We start from the raw sequence: 25,930 nt of genomic DNA on the forward strand, positions 1-25,930 counted from the left end.
CAGGGGAGAGACCCTCATCCTGAGGGAGGGGTGAGTAGTCTAGTCCCACTGCAGATAGTGAGCTAGGGACAGTATATTTAGACGCGTTAGGGCATTCGATTTCTTTTCACCCATTTACTGTTATTATTCTGCACTTTGTTGTTCGACCTCCTATAAAATAAACCTTTTCCTTGTTTTACTCTGCCTGGTCCTCACGCCTGTTATTCGGCCTAAAGGGAGGTCTGAAGGTCTTGGGAGGGTGCTTTGGCCTTCTCAAGGGAACCTAAATCCAGAGTGGTGGCAGCATCAGGTAACACCCCACCTGAGCCATGACACCTTCAAATACTTGAAGACTGCAATCGTGTCCCCTCTAAGCCTTCTCTTTCCCAGGCTAAACAGACCCAACTCTTTCAGCCTTTCCTCATAAGACTTGGATTCCAACCCTCTCGCCATCCTGACTGAAAACCATACAGACTGAAAACCTCATTTCCCTCTTGAGATTTCTAACAGCTCTTTAAAAAAAGGCCCTGTATACACCCTTGCAAAGGCAACAGCCTTAATCAACCAGTTTTTAATCCACAAGAGTCCTCTTATCCCGTGACTGCTGCATTTACTTAGGAGCCTTTTATGAGGAACTTTACCAAAAGCTTTCTGGAAGTCGAGATAAATGACCTCGACTGGGTCATCCTTGCCCACATGTTTGTTCACCGCCTCAAAGAACTCTAAAAAGTTAGTGAGACAAGATCTGCCCTTTCAGAATCTCCTGAACTAAAAGTTATGGGATGTCATGGGCATGGATGAGGATGAGCTGACAGAGCCTACAGAAACCACAGCTGGCCCCTCTGAAGCAGCAGAGGAGGATCGCTGGCAAGTGCCTGCAACAGCAGTCTTCACACCTGGCCCAGATAAGAAGGAAGTGCTGCACTCTGAAAGTCCTCCTGACTCACCCCCATGTGTGACTCGTTTAAGGGAGCGACTGCGGCAAAACTTAGCAAGGAGGCGATGAAGAGAGGCCAGGCTACAAGGGAGACACTCAGCCAGCCCAGAGTTCTAACAGGAGCCTGGGCGATCGTGCAGTTGGCTAATTGGTAGCAGCCAGAGGTCATTTAGTAGAAAAAGAGGTGGAGGAGCTCATTAGCATAACTCATTAGCATAACTTATTTGCATATGCCACACCCCCTGACATCACCGGAAGTGTGTCAGAAGGCAACACCCACCGCTCAGGCTCCACTGGACTGTTTTGGACTGAAAGGTATTGGAGGGGGGGGGGACGTGCAGATCTGTCCTCACAGAGGAGGGAGAGCTTGTACCTGAATGGACTGTTTTGGATTGCTAGCTGTTGGGGGGTGGGGAACGTGCAGATCTGTCCTCGCAGAGAAGGGAGAGCTTGTACCTGAATAAAACTTGGTCTTAAAGGTGCCACTGGACTGTTTGGGACCGGGGGGGCGGGGGGTGGGGGCTCTGCAGCTTACCTGGCTGCTTCTTGCTCTGACTGAGGGCTGCTGGGAGCAGGGGGTGGTGCTTGTTGCATATGCCCGCCCCCTGGGCTTTTTACTGCCGGCGCTCTGTTCCTGTGCGCTCCTGCAGGAAATGACCCCTGGTAGCAGCATTTAACTCCACACTCTGGGCAGTACTCTTTGTGGAAGCAACAAGTCAGCTTTGTGCTGCTAGCATCCACTCCGGCTCGGCTCTTGCACCTAGACCTTCGGACCCCCTGGCTTTGGACTTGGCTTGGTATTTCTGGCTCCTGACCCCGGCTTGGCTTTTTGGACTTTGCACTGTCTTCTTGGCTCCTCACCTTGGCCTGTTCTGGATTCCCTTTGGACTGGCACCCCAGCCCGTGACATGGGACATCATGTAGCTCATCCACAGCCCCCTTCCCGCACAGAACCCACTCACTGTGCATGAGCATCGCAGGCATGGGTTGCCACCTCCAGGGGTGAAGGTCTCTCCATTCTGGTACAGGTGTGCTTCAAATTCACAAGCTGGCAAGGCAGGTGCGGGAAAGGAGAGAAGAAAGAGGGTGTCGACATTGTGGGCAGACTAATACGGCTACTCATCTTTGGGGAATCTATACTAATAAAGGTTAAATCCATCACAAGTCTAGACCTTACTCTTACGCCAGGGCATTTGCTTTGGGGAGACTGGAAATCCTTGACGTGCTCATACTGACTTAGAGAAAGGGTGTCTTTATTACTATACGCAGCAAGAAACACTGCTGCCCTAGCCTGGAAATCAACACAATCCCCTACAATCTCACAGTGGCATCAAAAACTATGGAAACTGTACATCATGGCGAAGCTCACAGATAATCTGGAAAACATTCTTAAGCCCTCTAGACAGTCCTATTTCTCCTCTGTATGGTTACCTATACTTGAATACTTGTTGTCTCAAGGGGAAATTGGTGTTTGATCTTGGAATATAATGTTTTTATGTCTTACTAAGTGATTAGGTAAAGGTAAAGGTTTCCCTTGCTCGGAAGCCAGTCGAATTCAGCTCTAAGGATGCAGTGCTCATCTCTGTTTCCAAGCTGAACATTCAGCGCTGTCCGAAGACATTTCCGTGGTCATGGGGCCGGCATGACTGGATGTCGAGGCGCACGGAACGCTGTTCCCTTCCCACCGGAGTGGTACCTATTTATCTACTTCCAATTTCTTGCTTTCGAACCGCTAGGTCCTCTTCCTCTTCCTGTCTTCCTTTTCTTCTTCTTCTTCTATTTTTACTCTGCCCTTCCTCCAAGGTTTTCGGGATGGTATTCCCCCACCTCTGCTCAGTCACCTCTTGCTTTTCTCTCCTGGGACTCAAGGCAGCTAGTTCGCCCCCCCCCCCCTCAGTTTTCTCACGACAGCACCTCTGTGAAGTGGCCCGGGGCCAGAAGTCTGTGATGGGCCCAAGGTCCCCCAGTGGGCTTCCATAGTCGAAGCCGGGATTTGAACACGGGTCGCCCGAGTTGGTGGCACTAGCCACGACACCCTACTGCAGCTCTGGGATTTTCCACGCTCAAGACCGACAAGGTTGTTGGCTTGTGTCCAGGAGGAAGCGGGGAAATCTCCCAGGATTTATTATATTGATTATATTCGTTTATTTGATTTGTGCCCCGTCCTTCCCGCCGAGGCAGGCTCAGGGTTCGGCTTGTGTCCAGGAGGAAGCGGGGAGATCTCCCTGGATTTATTACGTATATTGATGATATTCTTTTATTTGATTTGTGCCCCGTCCTTCCTGCCGAGGCAGGCTCAGGGCGGCTAACGGGGCCACATTGGCATCACAAAACGATACAAACAATTTAAACTGTTTAAAACGTGGAGGTGGGTGGGCGGCACTCACCCTCACAGGTCGGGCAGCACTGGCCGGGCCTTTTGGCGGGGTGGCTGCAGGTTGCGGGGGGGCAGTCCGTGTCCAGCCGCTCACAGGAAACCTCCCCAGCCTGGAGGGAGAAGCAGAGCGTCAGAGTGCTTGTCCCACACAAACCCCATGACCCCCACCCAGCATCCCTATGTCTGCATTATCCAGAGTGGTCCTGCCACTCCAAGGAGGAGGAGAAGGAGAAGAAGGAGAAGGAGGAGGAGGATTAGGAGGAGGAGAAGGAGAAGAAGGAGGAGGATTAGGAGAAGAAGGAGAAGGAGAAGGAGGATTAGGAGAAGGAGGAGTAGGAGTAGGAGAAGAAGGAGAAGAAGAAGGAGGAGGAGGATTAGGAGGAGGAGAAGGAGAAGAAGGAGGATTAGGAGAAAAAGGAGGAGGAGGAGGAGGATTAGGAGAAGAAGGAGGAGGAGAAGGAGAAGAAGGAGTAGGAGAAGAAGGAGAAGGAGGATTAGGAGAAGAAGGAGAAGGAGGAGAAGAAGGAGGAGGAGGAGATTGGCTTTATCCCCCGCCCTTCACTACCCAAGGGAGTCTCAGAGTGGTTTCCAATCCCCTTTCCCTTCCCCTCCCCACAACAGACACCCTGTGATGGTGGTGGGACTGAGAGAGCTCTTTCCAGAACTGTAATTGAGAGAACAGCTCTTATCAGAACCACGGCTTGCCCAAGGTCACCCAGCCAGGTGCAAGTGGAGGAGTGGGGAATCAAACCCGGTTCTCCCAGATTAGAGTCCGCACACTCAACCACTACACACAAACTGAACTGGCCGAGCCCCAAAGGAGGCCAAACTCACCCTACACCTGCACCGCTTGCAAGGGTCCCCGCTTGGCACTGGATCTCCGCTGCGGTACTCTCGCCCTTCCCACAGGCAACCTGGAGGGAAGGAAGTTGAAGACTTGAGGGCATCCGGTGGAGCCGACGGGTAGTAGGTTCAGGACAGACAAACCGAAAGACTACCCAATACGCGCCCAGGGAAATGCTGGTTGCCACTTTGGGGTCAGGAAGCAATTTTCCTCTGCGTCAGTTTGGCTGGAGATCCTGGAAGCTTTTTGTCATCATCTGGGCATGGAACACCAGTCACTGTGGGTGTGGAGGGGGAGGTATTTGTGAATTGCCTGCATTCTGCAGGGGGTTGGACTAGATGACCCTGGAGATCCCTTCCAACTCTATGATTCTATGGCTACTTTACACAGAGAGTGATTAACATGTGGAATTCGCTGCCAGAGGAGTGGTATATTTCTGACACAACCAAGAGGGAAGGGGAATTGGGGGGAACGAAAGCTGGGATGGGGGTAGGGTTGCCAATTCTGCTTTGGGGGATTCCTGGAGATTTTGGGGTACTACCCGGGGAGGGACTTCCATGTCTCCTACACTCTCTGGTATACCCTAAAGTCTGCCATTTTCTCCAGGGGAACTGTTCTCTGTCATGTCGAGAGCTGTTGTAATTCCGGAAGAACCCCAGCCCCCACCGTGAGACTGGAGACGCTAGGCGGGGGTGGCATGGGTGGTGGCGGCAGGAATTTGGGGAGGGCAAGGGGGGAACCAAGTGGGGTGGGGTCGAGAGCCGGTCCCAGGTCCCCCCACCCTCTATTTCTCCATGGGATTTACCATCACAGACGGGGCAGCAGGAACCCCAGCGAGGGCGGGCTGGGTGGCGGCACAGACTCGCACACTGCCTCCGTTTGCACACGGCGTTGCCTTCCTGGGAAGAGAGAGGACACGGAATCGGCACCTTCCGAGCAGCGTTCCCTCTAAGCTGAGTCAGTGCGAGCCAGCTCACAGTTCTTTAGCCTCCGGCTCACGCATTTTTGTCATAGCTCAGGAAGGTAAAGGCAAAGGTTCCCTTGCTCGAAAGCCAGTCGAGTCCGACTCTAGGGTTGCGGTGCTCATCTCTGTTTCCAAGCCGAAGAGCCAGCGCTGCCCGAAGACGTTTCCGTGGTCATGTGGCCGGCATGACTAAACACCAAGGCGCACAGTACGCTGTTCCCTTCCCACCGAAGTGGTACCTATTTATCTACTTGCAATTTCTTGCTTTCGAACTGCTAGGTTGGCAAGAGCTGGAACTAGAGACGGGAGCTCACTCCGTCACGCGGCACCCGGGTCTCGAACTGCCAAACTACCGACCTTCCACAGCCTGCAGCTCAGCGTCTTTACCGCTTGAGCCACCGCAGCTCCTACAGCTCAGGAAGGGAGGGCTTAAAGAGCAAACCAATTGATGCCGCAGCCCGATCGCTCGCTCGCAACTTTAATGCCAGCGGCTCACCAAGTAGAATCTTTGCTCACAAGACTCCACAGCTTAGAGGGAGCCTTTCCCCAAGAGGGGAGAAGACACTGCGTAGCCCTGACTGCCTGCTCCACAGGTGACATTCCTAAAATAGGGTTGCCAGGGTTGGAAAATACCGGGAGACTTTGGGGGTGGAGCCAGGAGAGGGCAGGGTTTGGGGAGGGGAGGGGAGGGGCCTCAGCACGGTCCAATGCCAGAGATTCCACCCTCCAAAGCAGCCATTATTTTCTCCAGGGGAGCTGGACTCTGTCGGCTGGAGATCGGTTGTAAGAGCTGGAGATCCCCAGGCCCCACCTGGAGGCTGGCAACCCTCTACTAAAAGCTCTTTCCCATTTCTGTGAAGTTTCAGCCACAGAACAAACAGGAAGGACCCAGGGAGCAACTGCCCCCCCCACCTGCGCCCCCTTCTGGCCTTACCAGGCACTTGCATTTCAGGCAAGGGTCCGTGGTGGGCGTCCACTCCTCGCCGTGCTCATATTGGCTGGTTCCGTCCACACAACCTGTCGCATATGGAGGGGGCAGAGGAATATCGATCACCATCCAGGACTGAGCTGAGATGGTGCCCTGGGGAGGGGGAGAACATCAGGACAGATTCTTGGCTGGGAGCTCACAAGCCTGGCAGCTCAGGGGGGGGGCGTGGCTCAGTGGCAGAGCCTCTGCTTGGCATGCAGAAGGTCCCAGGTTCAATCCCCAGCATCTCCAGTTAAAAAGGACCAGGCAGGAGGTGATGGGAAAGACCTCCGCCTGAGACCCTGGAGAGCTGTAAGGAGGGGCCGGGGCTCAGTGGTAGAGCCTCTGCCTGGCACACAGAAGGTCCCAGGTTCAATCCCCGGAGGCATCTCCAGTTGAAAAAGGACCAGGCGGAAGGTGATGGGAAAGACCTCTGCCTGAGACCCCGGAGAGCTGTGAAGAGGGTCCGTGGCTCAGTGGCAGAGCCTCTGCTTTGCACGCAGAAGGTCCCAGGTTCAGTCCCTGGCATCCCCAGTTAAAAAGGACCAGGCAGGAAGTGATGGGAAAGACCTCCACCTGAGACCCTGGAGAGCTGCAAAGAGGGGCTGTGGCTCAGTGGCAGAGCCTCTGCTTGGCATGCAGAAGGTAGGCAGCTTCATTTAGAGAGGGACCATGGCTCAGTTTTAGAGAGGCTCCAGGTTCAATCCCCGGCATCTCCAGTTAAACGGACCAGAAAGTAGGTGATGTGAAAGACCTTGACCTGAGACTCTGGGAAGCCACTGCCAGTCTGAGTAGACCATACTGACCATGAGGGACCAAGAGTTTGATTCATAAGAACACAAGAGAAGCCAATGTTGGATCAGGCCAACACTCTATGTCACACAGTGGCCAAAAACACCAGGTGCCATCAGGAGGTCCAGCAGTGTGGCCAGGACACTAGAAGGCCTCCCACTGTTGCCTCCCCCCCAGCACCAAGAATACAAAGCATCCCTTGCCCCAGACCAAGAGTTTCTACCTATACCTTGTGGCTAAGAGCCACTGATGGACCTCTGCTCGATATGTTGATCCAATTCATAAGAACACAAGAGAAGCTAATGTTGGATCAGGCCAATGGCCCATCCAGTCCAACACTCTGTGTCACACAGTGGCCAGAAATACCAAGTGCCATCAGGAGGTCCAGCAGTGGGGCCAAGAGTTCGATAGTCCATGATATGGTACAGAATAATAAAATCCAAAAATACAGAAAACAACCAAGCAACTAGAAATACAAAGTGCAAGGAAGCCCCTAGGTGTAATACAGACGGCTGTCTTGCAGTTGTTCCTGGAAATCGAATAGAAGAGAGGCTCAAGATGGGCTTGGGTAGGAAAGGCCTAAATCGGAGCTACCTGAATCTGTTCTCACCTGGACAGCGGGGACAACACTGGTCAGCTACTTCCTCTGTCGTGGTGCAGTCCAGTTTTGGGCAGTTGACCTGGGAGCAGACAACGTTCCCACCCTGGAGAAGGGAAACATGAAGTATTTCTTTTCATTTATAGTCCTCCTCTCTCACTGGGGCAAGAAGAAGAAGAAGAAGAGGAGGAGGAGGAGGAGATTGGATTCATACCCCGCCCTTCACTACCCAAAGGAGTCTCAGAGCGGCTGACAAACTCCTTTCCGATCCCCTCCCCACAACAGACCCCCTGTGAGGTCGGTGGGACCGAGAGAGCTCTTTCGAGGACTGCCCTTGAGAGAACAGCTCTGAGAGAACTTGTGGCTGACCCAAGGTCACACCAGCAGCTGCATGTGGAGGCATGGGGAAGAAGAAGAAGAAGAGGAAGAGATTGGATTTATACTCCGCCCTTCACTACCCAAAGGAGTCTTAGAGCAGCTTACAAACTCCTTTCCCTTCCCCTCCCCACAACAGACACCCCCTGTGAGGAAGGTGGGGCTGAAAGAGCTCTCTTGAGAACTGCTCTTGAGAGAAGAAGAGATTGGGTTTATACCCCACCCTTCACTACCCAGAGGAGTCTCAGAGCGGCTGACAATCTCCTTTCCCTTTCCCTCCCCACAACAGACAGTCTCCCGTGAGGTAGGTGGGGCTGAGAGAGCTCTCTCGAGGATTGCCCTTGAGAGAACTGCTCTGAGAGAACTTGTGGCTGACCCAAGGTCACACCAGCAGCTGCAAATGGAGGCATGGGGAATCAAACCCAGTTCTCCCAGATTAGAGTCTGTACTCCTAACCACTACACCAAACTGGAAGTAAAGGCTGGGGAGGCAGTGTTTGATGAGGAGAGGGACCTCAGCAGGATAAAATACTATAGAGTCCGCCCTCCAAAGCAGAAACTGATCTTGGTTGCCTCTCTGCCTCAGTTGCAGTTCTCAGAGGTCTCCAGGCCCTCCCTGGAGGTCTGCCATCAGCCTGGCATTCGAGCCCCACCCTCTCTGGCCACCCACCTCGCAAATGCAGCGCTCACAAAGGTCACGGCCGGTGAACTCCGCTCCGCTGGGAATGAGCGCTCCTTGGAAAAGGCAGCGGGCACAATCTGGGCAGCAGGAGCCGACGGCAGGTGGTGCCCCGTGGGTGCAAGTCGTGGGGCACTGCTGAGCCGGGACACAGACCACCTCCCCGTCCTGGGAACAGACAGAATATGGCTGAACAGGTGCGCTCCATCCGGCTCCCACCACTCAGTTGAGAGACCTGCAAATCGCTTTGAATCAAACTGGCAAACTAAAAAAAGGAAACAGTCACTGGGTGGGGGATCCTTCCCCCCCCCCATGCGATTCTGGGCTGTATCATAGAATCATAGAAGGTTAGAGGTGGAAGGGACCTTGCAGGTCATCTAGTCCAACCCCCTGCACTCTGCAGGAGCATAGCCGAAAGACAGCCCTACATAGAATCATAGAATGTTAGAGTTGGAAGGGACCTTGCAGGTCATCTAGTCCAACCCCCTGCACTCTGCGGGAGCAGAGCCGAAAGACAGCCCTACAACATATCCGGAAGATGGTCGTCTAGCCTCCCCTTGAAAACGTCCAGCGAAGGAGCACCCACCACCTCCCGAGGCAGACTGGTCCGCTGCTCAACCACTCTTACAGTTAGAAAATTTCTCCTGATATTTAGCCAGTAACGACTCCCTTGTCATTTCCACCCATTAGATCTAGCCTTGCCATCCAGAGCAAGAGAGAATAGATCTGCTCCATCTTCTACACAACAGCCCTTCAAATGCTTGAAGACAGCAATCGTGTCCCCTCTAAGCCTTCTCTTTCCCAGGCTAAACAGACCCAACTCTCTCAGCCTTTCCTCCTAAGACTTGGATTCCAACCCTCTCACCATCCTGGTTGCCCTCTTCTGGACACGCTCGAGCTTGTCAACATCCTTCCTAAAATGTGGTGCCCCAAACTGGACATGGGACTCCAAGTGAGGCCTGACCATAGCAGAATAGAGCGGAACGACCACCTCCCGTGATCTGGACAGAAGTGTAGTGTCCAGATCACACAAAGTAATGGTATCGCTTTACTCTGCTCTGGTTAGACTTCACCTAGAATATTGTGCTCAGTTTTTGGCACCACAATTTAAGAAGGACTTAGACCAGCTGGAACGTTTCCAGAGGAGGACAAAGAAGATGGTGAGGAGTCTGGAGACCAAGTCCTGTGAGGAAAGGCTGAAGGAGCTGGGTCTGTTTAGCCCGGACAGGAGATGACTGAGAGGGGATACGATAACCATCTTCATGTACTTGAAGGGCTGTCAGATAGAGGATGGTGCGGAGCTGTTTTCTGTTGCCCCAGAAGGTCGGACCAGAACGAACAGGTTGAAGTTAAATTAGAAGAGTTTTTGGATAAACATGAGGAAGAACTTCCTGACAGTTCGAGTGGTTCCTCAGTGAATTTCCCGCATCGTGCATTGTGCCAGGGGTTGGAGTAGATGACCCTGGAGGTCCCTTCCAACTCTACGGTTCTATGATTCTATGATGTGAAAGGTGCCCAGTGTGAAATTGTGGCTCTTCACACGAAAATGTGCACGGCAGTTCTTTACAAGCCCTGCAATCTGAGATCCAACCAGCCTGCCCAGGGACTGATCATGGAAGGTCTGCTTGTCAAAGAGGTACTTTATCCCTGAGCTGGGCTCCCTCCTTGGGTGGAACTTCCCAAAAGCACCCGACTGTTTTGTTTTTACTGCTTTTAAAAGTGAGGGACCCGCCAGGACCCACGGAGGGCATCTCATTGAACCCTTCTCCTCTGTTTCTTCAATTTCCTGCTTCCTTCCCACCTACCAGCCAGCCAGCCTACCTTTATTTGCCCCCCTGCTCCTCCTCAACTTCTCCTCCTTCCCTCTCCCTGGCAGCCTCTCTCCAGGAAAACTCTGGCCAAGTTGCCTGACCCAGTTGCTCCATGGGGAACCCACAAGAACTTGCAAGGGGCACCCCAGTTTCCCCTGTATTCCCTTGCCGGGCTTCCCCACACTATTTCCTCCTTTCCTCCTACTGGCAGCCCCCATATCCTCACCTTTCCCTGCTTCCTTCTCTCCTTCCCTTCTACCAATCAACCTGTCTTTTATCTACCCCCTCAAGGAGTGGCGTGCACAAGAGACTGTGTACCGAGAAGACGCCTCGCCACCTAACCCGACTAAGGAGCCAGGAGAGCTCAAGAGAGAAAGAGATGCATTCTACCGCCCTTCTCGCCAGGACAAAGAGCAACAGCATGGCTCCCAGTGACACCCATCACTTACAGAGCAGGAACAGTGTTGGCAGCCGTCTGCCGAGAGGCGCTTCTGCCCAGGTTCCAAGGGATGTCCATCCAGCTCACAAGCTAAGAGGGACACAAAAGTGGAAGTGTGTAAGGAGGGCTGAATCTCTGACTTCCAGGACAAATCTGGGACTGAACGCTTTGGACGCAGGCTGTTCAAAGTGCAGTTTTTGCTAGTCTCACCCCCTCCACGTTCTTACTTTGATCATTTATTTAATTTCTGTCCCACCTGTTTCCCCCCAAAGGGGACCCTAAGCAGCTTACGTCATCGACCTCTCCTCTTTTTATCCTCACAACAACCCTGTGGGGTAGGTGAGGCTGAGAGCTTGTGACTGGCCCAAGGTCACCCAGCAAGCTTCCACACCAGAGTGGGGATTCGAACCTGGTGTCTCCTGGATCCTAGTCTGCTGCTTTAACCATTACACCACACTGGCTCTCTTCTTGCAGGTGTGAGAAAGAGCCTTCGAGAGGCATTCCATGCAGGGCACTCAAAGGAAGCCCCAAGCACATAAAGACGCACATAGTCCGGATACTGGCTGCCGCGTTTCGAGTTGTTCTTATTCAAAAATAATAGGCTATAAGGGGGCCCGATCTCGGTAGAAGGCACATAGTAAGCCAGTATAATCAGTCAAGAACAACTCGAAACGCGGCAGCCAGCATCCGGACTACGCGTCATGGCTTTTTATGGCTTATGGAGCTTCTGAAATGTCCACTCCGTGATGAATTGCACGCCAAATTGGACTTCGATATTACAACGCTACTGGAGTGAGACACAGTAAAATACTTGGGACTTTATTCTTCTTTCCATTGGTCCCGGTCACACGGGCCGGAAAATGTGGGGGGGAACCGTGGCTGTTTGCAAAGTAACGTGTGACAGCCCGATCACATGTCCCGTGGCGGTCCCGTGGGTATGCCGTTAGGTGCCGATCACACGGCTATCCTGCAGCACGGCAAAGAAGTGGCATGGCATGATCACACTGGCAATTGCTAGGCGCTGCTTCTGTGGCAAACTGGAATTTCCCCCCCCCTCACCACAGTGTGCGCATGTGCAGGTGGGCGTTTGTGCGCATCCTGTGGAGGCTAAAACCCCCGAAAATATCCGGTTTGCGACGGGACATGGGCGGGCGCCGGATGCCACGAGATTCCAGCGGAAACACGATCACACGCCCACCCTTGCCCCAGATTAGAGTCCGCGCACTTAACCACGACACCAAACCACTACACCAAATGAGTTTGACACCTCTCTTCTATGGCTTATTCCTGGTCGAAATCTTCCCCCTTCCTCGGATTCTGGCCTTAAACCCTGGATGTCTCATCTGCTCTTCCTTCTTGGCGACTCACCTGGGCAGACAGGGCAGCACTGGCCGGCCTGGGGGATCGGCTGGGAGCAGCGGCTCGAGGGGCACCGGATCGGGTAGCATCGGACAAGACTTCTCTACAGGGGACAACGACAGCACTGGGTGGGTAGGAGTTTTTTACTGGAGGCAAGATCTCTATTGCAGTCACGGCATTCCCCTTTGAGATCTGAGTCATTAACGTAGCGTATAAGTTCCCAAGAGTCAAAGCTCCCTTCGTCAGACATGAGTAGAGTAGAAATGGAGTCCTTCTATCCCAGTCAGAAGGTGGGTGTTGCAAAGAATGCTTGTAAAAGATGCAGAGGTACAGTGCACAGGGCTATTTTTGGGCAGGAACACACAGGAACGGAGTTCCGGCTGGCTCCCAAGTTGGCCACGCCCAGCAGGAACTCATTAGCATAATAGGCCACACCCAACAGCAAGAACTCATTAGGATTGGCCACATTAGAGGTGTGTGGCCTAACATGCAAAGGAGTTCACAAAAAAAGGACCTGGGTTTGGACAACAAACAAGGTAAACAGAATAAGAAGCAAAAGGTGGGTGTGGCTGGATGACCACACTTCTGGTAACATGGGGGTGTGGCCTAATGTGCCAATGAGCTGTGCTGTCAGGGGTGTGGCCTATTATGCTAATGAGTTCCTGCTGGGCTTTTTCTACAAAAAGAGCCCTGAAGTGCATATTGTAATCAGCTAGATTAGAGCAGAGGGGACTCCGTAATGTGTGAACGGGTTCGCAACAGCTCAACTGGAAGTCTCAAGGAAGGTCTTAAAACCCATCTAGGAGGCCTTTAGAGAAAGAGCCATTTGCAGACCCTGGGGGAGAGAATGCCACAGTATGTGGCAGGGGGAACAACAGCCAGAAAAGCCCTCCCTCAAAGTTCCTGCCATCTGAACCTCAACTACAGATGACAAACCTACATGCATAGACCGCTTCAAGCGGGGACTGGATAAACATATGGAGCAGAGGTACATCAGTGGCTGTTAGCCACAAGGTATAGATGGAAGACTCTGTCTGGGGCAAGTGACGCTCTGTCTTCTTGGTGCTTGGGGGGGCACAGTGGGAGGGCTTCTAGAGTTCTGGACTTGCTGGTGGACCTCCTGGTGGCACCTGGTATTTCTGGCCACTGTATGACACAGAGTGTTGGACTGGAGGGGCCACTGGCCTGATCCAACATTGGCTTCTCTTATGTTCTTATGTCTGGGACTGTGATACTCTGTATTCTTGGTGCTTTGGGGAGCAACAGTGGGAGGGCTTCTGGAGTTCTGGCCCTGCTGGTGAGGGCTTCTGGAGTTCTGCCCTTGTTATGTTGGTGGACCTCCTGATGGCACCTGGGTTTTGGGCCACTGTGTGACACAGAGTGCTGGACTGGAGGGGCCATTGGCCTGATCCAACATTGGCGTCTCTTATGTTCTTATGTCTGGGGCAGCGATGCTCTGTATCACTGGTGCTCGAGGGGCAACACTGGGAGGGCTTCTGGAGTTCTGGCCCCACTGCTGGACCTCCTGATGGCCCCTGGGTTTTGGCCAATCTGTGACACAGACTGTTGGCCTGGATGGGCCTTTGGCCTGATGCAACATGGCTTCTCTTACATGCTTAGTGGCTGTTAGGCACAAGATATAGATGGAATGGAACACTCTGTCTGGGGCAGTGATGCTCTATATTTTTTGGGGGGGCAACAGTGGGAGGGTTTCTGGAGTTCTGGCCCCACTGCTGGACCTCCTGGTGGCACCTGGTGTTTTTGGCCACTGTGTGACACAGAGTGTTGGACTGGAGGGGCCACCGGCCTGATCCAACATGGCTTTTCTCACGTTCTTATGCAGGGAGCTGTGACTCTCGAGAGCTGATACCCCTCCCCCCCAATCTTGTTGGACTTTACGATGCTACTGGACTGAAATCTAGGTCAACTAAAGCTGGTGAGTCACTCCACCCCTGCCCACCCACGATGCCAAGCCCTGGCACTGTGCGAATCCTGAACCCTTTGCTGCAACCCTGGTCTCTGTACTCACCAGACAGGAGCAATTCATACAAGGGTTGGAGATGGCCACAAAGACTTCTCCCTCTTGGTATTGCTGCCCTTCATACTCACAACCTGTACAAAAAGAGGCAAAGCATCACCTGGGAACTTTCCTCCTTTCCTTGTGTTCATCCTAGTGTCAGAATTTGGGGGGGGGGGCACCTCTGGCCTTTCATGGTGGTCTCTAATGTTCCCTCCAAGCTGTGGAGTCTCGTGAGCAAAGATTCTACTTTGTGAGCTACGGGCATTAAAGTTGTGAGCCGGCGATTGGGCTGCTGCATAAAGTAGCTTGCTCTGGAGCCCTCCTTCCCGAGCGAAGACAAAAATGTGTGAGCCGGAGGCTAAAAAACTGTGAGCTAGGCTCACACTCACTCAGCTTAGAGGGGACACTGGTGGTCTCCCATCCAAGTACTCACCAGGGCCAACCATGCTTAGCTTCTGAGATCTGACAAGATCGGGTAAGCCTGGACCAGCCAGGTCAGGACAATGAACTGCTTAGATGACGGGAAATGCCATCAAGTTGCAGATGACTTATGGCGACCCCGTAGGGTTTTCAGGGCAAGAGACGAACAGCGGTGGTTTAGAAAAGAGCAAGAGTCCGGGAGCACCTTGAAGACTAACAACATTTGTGGCAGGGGAGGAGCTTTCGTGAGTCACGGCTCACTTCTTCAAAGGTGGGTTTCCTATTGCCTGCCTCTGCGTAGCAACCCTGGACTCTCTCTCTCTCTCTCTTTTTTTTTTGAAACCCCCGAAGGGGTATTTTTATTGTTTTTCAATAGACTACAAAACTTCAAAGAAAAAAAAAGGGAAGGGACTACATCCATGGATAAAGGAAAGATACCCACACTAACTAAAAACCCAAGAGTGAGAGATCATAACCCAGTTAAACTAAATGTTAGTATTACATTTGTTAGTAAGGCAATATACTTGTAGAGTTCTTGCTTTGCACTGCTTCTATGTTAGTAAATTAGTTATCTTGAGAAGACTTTCTGAGCATCTTCATTTCATCAAAGAGCAATTTTCAGAGTCCTTCTGCCCTTACTTTGGCTTTCTGTCTCTAAAATCATACACAGTGTTCGTCGCACCCATAGCCGCTTCAGCCGCAGAGTCTTCGTCCGATCCAGAGGTTGCTGAGTCACTTGACTTGGTTTCTTCCTCCTTAGATTCTTCCCCCGTTCCCAGCTGGCGCCTCAAGAATTCCTTGGCTTTAAAAATGGAATCAATCTTCTCTCTTTTATCGTTGATTTTAATGATGACACCCTCGGGGGTCCCCCACCTGTACTGAATTCCGTTGGTTTGAAGAAAAGAAATTAAATCCTTGTAAGCTTTCCTTTTTTGACGAATTTCAAATGGAATGTCCTTTAAAGTCTTAATAATTGTATTTCCCAGTTTCAGTGGGGTTGCTGAAGTCGCTTTTAATATGGCATCTCTGGTCTGTCTTCTTGCAAATCTTACCACAATCTCTCCAGGCAGGCTATTTTTTTTATATATAATTGGAGTATGCCCTATAGACAGTCTCCATATCTTTTACTATTTCTTCCGCTGATAACCCTGGACTCTCTTGATGGCCTCCCATCCAAGCGGCAACCAAGGCTGACCCCGCTGAGCTTCCTTGGTCAGAGTCCAGCATAAATGAAGGTACTTCAATTTCTGCCAGCAGCACAGGAGTCCAAGAACAGAAGACGCCTCAGTCCTCTGCGTACTTCCTTCTTAAAAGTGAACCTCACTCAACTCCACAAGGCCAACGTTTGACTGTGTTGTGTGGGCCCCACTCTCCAGCAGGGTTCCCCCTAAGCTGAGTTAGTGTGAGCTAGCCCACAGTTTTGTACACATTTTTGTCTCCGCTCAGGAAGGAGGGCTCCAGAGCAAGCTAATTCATGCAGTAGCCCAATCGCTCGCTCACCCCTTTAATGCCAGGAGCTCACAAAGTAGAATTTTTTGCTCATAAGACTCCACCGCTTAGAAGGAGCATTGAGACCAGTGTTCCCTCTAAGCTGAGTTAGTGTGAGCTAGCTCACTGTTTTTTAGCCTCTGGCTCACACATTCTTGTCTTCGCTCAGGGAGGAGGGCTCCAGAGCAAAGTAATTGATGCAGTAGCCCAATCACTTGCTCACCACTTTAATGCCAGGAGCTCACAAAGTGGAATTTTTTGCTCACAAGACTCCGCAGCTTAGAGGGAGCATCCAGCCTCTCTGGCCTTGCAGTGTCTTGAGCCAGGCCTCGCAGTCAGAGTTCCCATCCCTGCCCTGGTTATACATTAACCCCGCTCTTACCTGGGCGGCAAACTGGGCAGCACTCCCCAGGTGGCACGTGACGCTCCCGGCATGCCAACTCCGGGCACTTGGCAGCTTGGCACTGCACGGTGCCAGCCTAGGATAATTAGAGAAGAGATATGACCAGCAGGTTTAGAGCTAAAAATGACATGAGATTGTGCATGTCTAGGGACAACCAGATCCAGTTGAGAAATAGGGACACTGTTCTGGTATACAAATATACAACTTAAAAACTCCAGTTAAAACATAGAGACAGAAAATGTAACATAAAACTAAATAAAATTACATCAAGAAAAGAAAAATAGATTATAAAATATGTGAGAAAGCAGCATTAGGTGACCGTTTTTTAACCAACGAATTTAAGAGGAACAAGAGCTGTAGAATAGACCTCCTGAAGGAAACTAAGTCAAGGCTCAAAGGAGCAGGACTGAAATTTACTGTGCACTTTAATCGCCTGGGCACAAAATCTAGCCGTTAGCTTAGTAATAACTGAAATTTTGTCTGTTAATAATTTATCTAAACGTGTCTTGTCCGTCCCTATCACAGTTCTGTCTACAAGGGGAAAAACTGCCTTATCCCGAATTTGTTTATAGAGGGGGCAACGAAAAAAACATATCCCATGGTCTCCACCTTGGCTATGGGGCAGGGGCAAGTGCTCACCGGTAATTATTTTATCTCACACGTACGATTGAACACGGCTTGGGTCCCCAAACCTTTTGAGCCTGTGGGTAGAATTCTGACACAGTATGGTGGATGCAGACACATAAGAACACAAGAAGATAAGAGAAGCCAACGTTGGATCAGGCCAATGGCCCATCTAGTCCAACACTCTGTGTCACACAGTGGCCAGAAATACCAGGTGCCCTCAGGAGGTCCATCAGTGGGGCCAGGACACTAGAAGCCCTCCCACTGTTGTCCCCCCCCCCAAGCACCAAGAATACAGAGCATCCCTTGCCCCAGCCTGAGAGCTCACTGAGGGACCTTTGCTCCATAGATTGATCCAATTCATAAGAACATTAGAACATGAGAGAAGCCCATGTTGGATCAGGCCAATGGCCCTTCTAGTCCAACACTCTGTCACACAGTGGCCAAACATATCAGGTGCCATCAGGAGGTCCATCAGTGGGGCCAGGTTGCTGCCATAGGAAACCGAGCCATCCACAAAATGGTTGCCACTACTTACCTTCAGCCACACTGAAGAGCCTTGTGCGGCCCATGCAATATTTTTAAAAATCGGCACAGCCGGTCCCATCTCCAACGGCCAGTCAGAACCCTTGCTGGGCAAAAAGCCTCAGCTGGTCCCGCCCACTTTCTAGAAGCAATTGGTTGGCTCCAGGAAAGGTGCTAGCAGGCACCGTGGTGGCCCAGGGGCACCAGGTTGGGGAACCCTACATAACTCCACTTCAAACAATATTGGCAATTACAAGGCACTGGAGTTAGAGTGTGGGGGGAGGAATCATGTTTTGAGAGTGACTAACCGCTGTGGCTTCATTGCTTGGAAAAAGGTGACGGACATCTGGGTTCCCTGCAATCAATGCACATCAGCTGCGCAGACATCCTTGCATGTTAAAAATAAAGTAACAACCCACTGTGCTGTCTGGAAAAATGCATCTCTTGTTCCAGGGATTAGGGATGCCTGATGGAGCAGTGTTTCAACACGCCAACCTGACCCATGCTATGTGGTTCACAAGACCTGCCCCCATAGCTGTGTTGCACAACACCCAGGAGCAGGTGAGAGCAAGCTGAAATACCATGTGTGGCAGCTATGGGGTGAGAGAGACAGGGGGGGGGAAGCTCTGAAGCAACTGGCTTCTGGTCTGAAGAATATCCAGTCCCCCATTCTGGCTCTATAGATTGTTTACAACCCAACCAATGTTCCCTCTAAGCTGTCGAGTTCTGTGAGCAAAAATTCAACTTTGTGAGCTACCGGTGTTAAAGTTGCGAGCAGGTGATTTGGCTGCTGAATGAATTAGTTTGCTCTGGAGCCCTCCTTCCTGAGCCAAGACAAAAATGTCTGAGCCGGAGGCTAAAGAACTGTGAGCTAGCTCACACTAACTCAGCTTAGAGGAAACACTGAGCCCAACCTCCCACAATCAAACAAAAAGAAGGACAAAAAGCTTTACAATAAAGGATTGGTAGCGTGTAACCTCTGCTCCTTGATAGACCAAGGCTGTACTTATACGTGAGGTAAACAGAATCCCCTGCTTCTTCAATTTTTGACTTGACCGATAAGACATGAGGAAAAAATGGTATGTGGACAACTTAGATGTATAAAGTAAAGCTGGCTCTTAAATAAAGTAAAATATGTTCTTATAGACACCTCCCAGTCGACACTGGATGAACATATGGAACAGAGGTCCATCAGTGGCTATTAGCCACAAGGGATTGAGGGAACAGCGATGCTCTGTCTTCTTGGTGCTGGGGGGGGGCAACCGTGTGGGGGAGTCTTCTGGGGTTCTGGCCAACGCTCCCTCTAAGCTGCGGAGTCTTGTGTGCAAAAATCCTACTTTGTCAGCTGCTGGCATTAAAGCTGTGAGCAAGCAGTTTGGCTACTGCATAAATCAGTTTGCTCTGGAGCCCTCCTTCCTGAGCGAAGACAAAAATGTGTGAGCCGGAGGCTAAAAAACTGTGAGCTAGCTCACACTACCTCAGCTTAGAGGGAGCACTGGTTCTGGCCCCACTGGTGGACCTCCTGGTGACACCTGGGTTTGGGCCACTGTGTGACACAGAGTGTCAGACTGGATGGGCCATTGACCTGATCCAACATGGCTTCTCTTATGTTCTTATATGGAACAGACGTTCATCAGTGGCTATTAGCCACAAGGAATAGATGGAACACTCTGTCTGGGGCAGTGGTACTCTGTATTCTCGGTGCTTGGGGGGGCACAGTGGGAGGGTTTCTGGAGCTCTGGCCCAGCTGGTGGACCTCCTGATGGCACCCGGTATTTTTGGCCACTGTGTGACAGAGTGTTGGACTGGAGGGGCCATTGGCCTGATCCAACATTGGCTTCTCTTATGTTCTTATGTCTGGGGCAAGGGATGCTCTGTCTTCCTGGTGCTTGGGGGGGGGGCAACAGTAGAGCACGTTGGGGGCGTGGCCCAGATGGTCGGGGGGGACCCCAATGTGTTCTACATCATGCGTCACCTCTGGTGACGCAGCTTCGGTGGGCGGAGTTCCCCCCGGGGCCTGATTCTGCCGCGGCGGAAATCGGGCCTCCAAAGCGGGGGTTTCCCCGCCCCCCGCCCCCACTTGGCAGCCCTATCATATGCTGCGGGTAATACAGTTAGGTGCTCCAGCGTGGGCACATGTCTACCTCAACCCAGAGGTATTTTAATTTGCATAGCATCCATCAAAGGAAGGCTGGACAGAGCCATTCCGGGAAGGGCCGATGAATGGCCAGCAAAGAAACCTGTTGCAAAAGGGGCACTTCCCACAGATCTTTCCAAACAGGAAGGCTACAATTCAAAACTCAGCTGCTGAGTTCCTGGGCGGCCTTCGTCATAAGAACATAAGAGAAGCCAAATGTTGGATCAGGCCAGTGGCCCATCCGGTCCAACATTCTGTGTCACACAGTGGCCAAAAATACCAGGTGCCACCAGGAGGTCCAGCAGTGGGGCCAGGAAAACTTCCGTAACCCTCGCTGGCAATGCGAGAATACCGTTTGAGTGTATGGGGTTACAAAACCAAGTGCTTTAATCACAATTAAGTGCTTTCAAGATGCAACTGATTTACGATGACCCCCCCCCCCAAGGGGTTTTCAAGGCAAGAGATGAACAGAGGTGGTTTGACATTGCTTGGGTCTGCGTAGCAACCCTGAACGTCTTTGGTGATCTCCTATCCACACACTTTCCAGGGCCAATCCTGCCTGGCTTTGGAACTCTGAACAGTTGGACTAGTACTGAGCTCTTCGTGCTACTGTCTATGTTTTGGTGGTGGTAGAAATTATTGTCAAGTCGCAGCCGACCTATGGTTACTCTGTAAGGCTTTCAAGCCAAGAGACGTTCAGAGGTGCCTGCCTCCACGTCACGAGCCTGGTATTCCTTGGAGGTCTCCCATCCAATACTAGCTAGGGCCAACCTCGCTTAGCTTCCAAGATCTGACGGGATTGGGCTACCCTGGCCTAACCAGGTCAGGGTCTCTATGTTCTAGAGAGGTCCAGATATTTGCCCCTACAAAGACAGACTTTTGAATGGCAGAGCGAAGAAGTAAAGAAGTCCACAGTGTGCTTCATTGCAACGGAGTTCCGGTGCTCGAACACAGTTTAGTCTGTTTACCATAGGAACATAATGGCCTAATAAAACATGGTAAAGGTAAAGGTAAAGGTTCCCTTGCGCGAAAGCCAGTCGAATCCGACTCTAGGGTTGCGGTGCTCATCTCCGTTTCAAAGCCGAAGAGCCAGCGCTGTCCGAAGACGTTTCCGTGGTCATGTGGCCGGCATGACTATACACAAAGGTGCCCGGAACGCTGTTACCTTCCCACTGAAGTGGTCCCTATTTATCTACTTGCAATTTCTTGCTTTCGAACTGCTAGGTTGGCAGGAGCTGGAACTAGAGACAGGAGCTCACCCTGTCTTGCGGCACACTCGGGTCTTGAACCGCTGAACTACTGACCTTCCACAGCCTGCAGTTCAGCGTCTGAACCACTTGAGCCACCGCAGCTCCTAATAAAACATGAGATGTTATCAATTAGGGGTTTATGATCCTGTGGCAAGCAGAATCATCTACGAAGGAGGAGGAGGAGGAGGAGAAGAAGAAGAAGAAGAAGGGGAGGAAGAGAAGATTGGATTTATACCCTGCCCTTCAGTACCTGAAGGAGTCTCAGAACAGCTTACAATCTCCTTTCCCTTCCCCTCCCCACAACAGACACCCTGTGAGGTAGGTGGGGCTGAGAGAGTTCTCCTGAGAACTGCCCTTGAGAGAACAGCTCTGAAAGAACTTGTGACTGGCCCAAGGTCACCCAGCTGGCTGCATGCGGAGGAGTGGGGAATCAAACCCTAACCACTACACCAAACTGGCTCTGAAGCACCAGTGAAGTGCTTGGAACTCTCCTAGGGGTACTACGTACAAGTCGCGTTGTCGTTTTGGGACAACGGTCCACCATCCGGGGTAGTACACGACCCTGGAGACACCCTCGTTTTCCGCAAGCTGCTCCCAGCACTCACGCCCTTCCCCTCCCCCCTGCCGGATCGGGCTTCGCCCCAACCTCACCTTGCAAGCACACTGGATGCACGAGTCGTCCAGGTAGCTCTGCCCGTTGGTCAGGTGGTGGCCCTTGTACAGGCAGTCCCCACACTCGGGGCAGCATTTCCTCTCTGGGACGACGGGGTGCTGGCACACAGCTGGGGGGCAGTCTTCCATCTTGCAGGATACTGCGCCATCCTGGGCAGAGGAGCGCAAAATAGACTGGTGGGCAGTGTTCCCCCTAAGCTGAGTTAGTGTGAGCTAGCTCCCCGTTTTTTAGCCTCCGGCTCACACCTTTTTGCCTTAGCTCAGAGGGGATGGCTCTTGAACGGTGTACCCTCTAAGCTGAGTTAGTGTGAGCTGGCTCACAGTTCTTTGGCCTCCGGCTCACACGTTCTTGTCTCAGCTCAGGAAGAATGGCTCCAGAGCAGTGTTCCCTCTAAGCTGAGTTAGTGTGAGCTAGCTCCCCGTTTTTTAGCCTCCGGCTCACACATTTTTGCCTTCGCTCAGAGAGGACGGCTCCTGAACGGTGTTCCCTCTAAGCTGAGTAGGTGTGAGCTAGCTCCCCGCTTTTTAGCCTCCGGCTCACACAGTTTTGTCTCAGCTCAGGAAAGAAGTCTCCGGAACAAACTTAATTTATGCAGTAGCCAAGTTGCTCGCTCACAACTTTCATGCCAGTAACTCACAAAGTAGAATTCTTGCTCACAAGACTCCACAGCTTAGAGGGAGCACGGCTGGTGGGGGTGGGGAGAAAACCATTGTCCTAGCGCCATTAGACATGAGAGTTCTTTCAGAAGGACCGGGCTGAGGGGCGTTGGGTTACCAACCTCCAGGGGAGGCCTGAAGTTCTCCTTTAAGGATCCCTAATCTCCAGGGCACAGAGACTGGTCCCCCCAGAGAAAATGGCGGCTTCAGAGGGTCAGCCTCTATGGAGTCACGCAAGGCCCAAACTCCTCCCCAAACTGCACCCCAAGTCTCCAGAAATGTCCCAAGCTGGACTTGGCAACCCCGGCAGGAACAGCTCTACCGCTAGAAATCCAGCTAGCCACGGCACTGAGACAGTGTGGTTTGGCGCGTCGGGAGTGTGGGATTCAGGACCTGAGATATGGTTGCCAACTCTGGGTTGGGAAATACCTGGAGACTTTGGGGGCGGATCCAGGAGAGGGTGGGGCTTGGGGAGGGGAGGGGCCTCGGCATGGTACACTGCTGAGCGGGCTCAGGGCGGCTTACAAGGGAGTAATTGGCACCCGACAGACAGAAGGCACTTCCCATGAGACATAGCGGGCCTGTGCTGAAAGGCCATCCCTTGCTGAAGGCTGTGCATTCACAGCTAAGTCCAGATTTGAGTTCAAGCTACAGTTGCCAACCCCCAGATGGGGCCTGGAGATGTCCCAGAATTTCAAGTGATCCTGGAAATATAACTGATCTCCATATGACGGAGATCAGTTCCCCTGGAGGAAATGGCAGCTTTGCAGGATGAAGTCTAGGGCAGATATGAAAGTATGCGTGGGGGGGGGGGGAGACAGTTGACAAAGAGAAATTTTTTCTCCCTCTCCCAAAAAACTAGAACTCAAAGGCATCCAGTGAAGCTGATGGGCAGTAGGTTCTGGATGGACGAAAGGAAATACTGCTTTATGCAGAGAGTGATTAAAATGTGGGATTCGCTGCCAGAGGATGCAGTGACGGCCACAGGAATAAACAACTTTAAAAGGAGATTAGACAGATTCATAGAGGATAAGTCTATAAAAGGCTACTAGCCATGGTGACAGAAGGGAACCTCCACATTAAGAGCCCCCAATCCTCTGAATCCCAGAGCCAAGAGTCAACATAGGGGAAGGCCTCGGCCTCTCTGCCCCATTGTTGGCCCCTGTGAGAGACGGGAGGCTGGACTAGAGGGACCCTCCCTGGTCTGACCCAGCAGGGCTGTTCTTACGTTCTTAATGAGGGGAAGGCCTCGGCCTCTCTGCCCTGTTGCTGGCCCTCCAGAGGAACTGGTTGGCCACTGTGTGAGACAGGATGCTGGACTAGATAGACCCTCACTGGTCTGATCCAGCAGGGCTCTTCTGATGTTCTCATGAAGGCCTCGGCCTCTCTGCCCTGTTGTTGGCCCTCCAGAGGAACTGGCTGGCCCCTGTGTGAGGCAGGAGGCTGGACTGGATGGACCCTCATCGGCCTGATCCAGCAGGGCTCTTCTGATGTTCTTATGACACCTCGCTGTGGTCTCTTTCCAAACCTGCCCACCCCAGGCTCCACCCCCCAAATCTCCAGGGATTCCCCAAACCAGGGTTGGCAACCCTATCCATTACTCAATTAATCTTGTAAGCAAACACTGGTCCAATGGAAGAGGCAGCGCTCAGCTGCTTCCTTTCTCTGCTGCTGAAGAACCCTTGTGTCACTCAAAAGCTGACATCCACTGATTCAGCAGTAAGGTAACCCATTTGAAAGTACCTTGGTCATAGAATTACAGAGTTGGAAGGGGCCATGGAGGCCATCCAGTCCAACCCCCCCCCCCCTGCTCAATGCAAGATCAGTCTAGATCAGGGGCGTCGAACTCATTGGTTACGAGGGCCGGATCTGACATAAACGAGACCTTGTCGGGCCGGGCCACATGTGCCATAGAACGTAATGCCAGGTAGCAGAGATATAAACTTTATAAAGGACACAAACGCAAAGGGGATTTTTACTTTAAAACATGCGGTGGCTCAAGTAGTTAAGACGCTGAACTGCAGGCTGTGGAAGGTCAGTAGTTCAGCAGTTCGAGACCTGAGTTGCCACATGACGGAGTGAGCTCCCGTCTCTAGTTCCAGCTCCTGCCAACCTAGCAGTTCGAAAGCAAGAAATTGCAAGTAGAGAAATAGGTACCACTTCGGTGGGAAGGTAACAGCGTTCTGTGCGCCTTGGTGTTTAGTCATGCCGGCCACATGACCACGGAAACGTCTTCGGACAGCGCTGGCTCTTCGGCTTTGAAACGGAGATGAGCACCGCAACCCTAGAGTCGGACTCGACTGGCTTTCCAGCAAGGGAACCTTTACCTTTACCTTAAAACATGAGCACTCTTGCAATACTTTGTTTATTTAACAGTGTCTTATAACTGCCACCACTTGCTCTGAATTACTGCATCGATATGTCTGTGCTGTTGGCAGTCTTGAGTGTGCTGTTCGGGTGTGTGTATCTGTAAGCTGCAAACCTACGCTGACGCAGCAGCAGCAGAACTGGAGAAAGAAGCATATCTGGCCCCTGGGCTGCATGTTTGACACCCCTGGCCTAGTGTATCCCTGACAAGGGTTTGTCCAGCTGCTGCTTAAAGATGGCCAGTGAGGAGGGGAAGCTCACCATACCTCCCTAGGCAGCTGGTTCCACTGCTGCACAACTCTGGGCCCGGTCACAAGGAGGATTTGCTGCGCTAAAGGTACGAATGTCAAGTGGATTTTCAGTGCGCAATCACACTGCAACATCTTGGAAACGTAGCGCGGCTGTGGTCAACCCGTGGCGTCCCGCCAAAGATGCACAGTAAAAAAATACCGCGGAAAGTGCACTAGTATCCGGAAAACACGGGGCAGGGACGGGCATCTGATTGCGGGAGCGCTAGTATCCCGTGGCATCCGGCGCCTGTCCACGTCCCATCGCAAACCGGATGTTTTTCGTAAGCGCATGCGCGCAAACACATAACTGAAAGCAGTGCTGCTCTGCGGAACTGTGCGTGTGCACAAACGCAAAATGCTTGCCGTACCGCTTCTTTGCCACGCTGCAGCATTGCCGTGTGATCGCCAGCTAACAGCCTAAGCGCGAAGCCTCGGGGGACCGTGTGATCGGGCTACCGTGCTTTATTTTGCTCCGGGGCGAACAGCCACGCCCCCTCCCCCCCATTACCTGGCCCATGGGACCCAGGCCTCTGACTGTCAAAAAGTGTTTCCCCTAATATCCAGCTGGTGCCTTCCCGCCCTTCATTTAACCCCCTTCTTGGGAGTCCTCTCCTCTGCTGCCCACAGGAACGGCTCCCCTGCCCTCCTCTAAGAGACACAGCCCTTCAGATACTTCAAGAGAGCCACCCTGTCCCCCCTCAGCCTCCTCTTCTCCCGACTGAATAGTCCACAATCTCTGCAGCCTCCCCAGGGGTCGTTTCGTAGAAAAAGAGCTAGGGGAACTCATTAGCATAACTCATTAACATATGCCACACCCCCTGACATCACCGGAAATGTGTCATAAGGCCACACACCCGGCCCCCAACGGTCCCGGCTGCTGCCACCAGCCTTGCAGCTCCACTGCCGAGCCCCATGAGGGGCCCGGCGGTGGACCTGCAAGGCCGGCGGGAGTGCAAG

General features: G+C 52.2%; 1 protein-coding gene across 1 annotated transcript in view; it reads right to left on the reverse strand.

Annotated features, from left to right (window-relative positions):
- The window catches only part of LOC107120836 (kielin/chordin-like protein), a gene marked incomplete at its 3' end in the record, with an annotated part of 65,489 nt that overhangs the window by 13,881 nt on the left and 25,678 nt on the right, over positions 1-25,930 (reverse strand). The window contains exons 7-17 of the mRNA XM_015423606.1: positions 21,639-21,809; positions 16,431-16,527; positions 14,150-14,232; positions 12,130-12,223; positions 10,772-10,851; positions 8,503-8,679; positions 6,036-6,182; positions 4,943-5,036; positions 4,128-4,207; positions 3,304-3,403; positions 1,879-1,964 (exon numbers count right to left, since the gene is read on the reverse strand). Coding sequence (XP_015279092.1) covers positions 1,879-1,964; positions 3,304-3,403; positions 4,128-4,207; positions 4,943-5,036; positions 6,036-6,182; positions 8,503-8,679; positions 10,772-10,851; positions 12,130-12,223; positions 14,150-14,232; positions 16,431-16,527; positions 21,639-21,809 — 1,209 coding nt within the window. The remainder of the gene's footprint in view (positions 1-1,878; positions 1,965-3,303; positions 3,404-4,127; positions 4,208-4,942; positions 5,037-6,035; positions 6,183-8,502; positions 8,680-10,771; positions 10,852-12,129; positions 12,224-14,149; positions 14,233-16,430; positions 16,528-21,638; positions 21,810-25,930) is intronic.

Source organism: Gekko japonicus, unplaced genomic scaffold (assembly GCF_001447785.1).
Source record: "Gekko japonicus isolate JY-2015 unplaced genomic scaffold, Gekko_japonicus_V1.1 scaffold4764, whole genome shotgun sequence".
In the NCBI taxonomy this organism is placed as follows: domain Eukaryota; kingdom Metazoa; phylum Chordata; class Lepidosauria; order Squamata; family Gekkonidae; genus Gekko; species Gekko japonicus.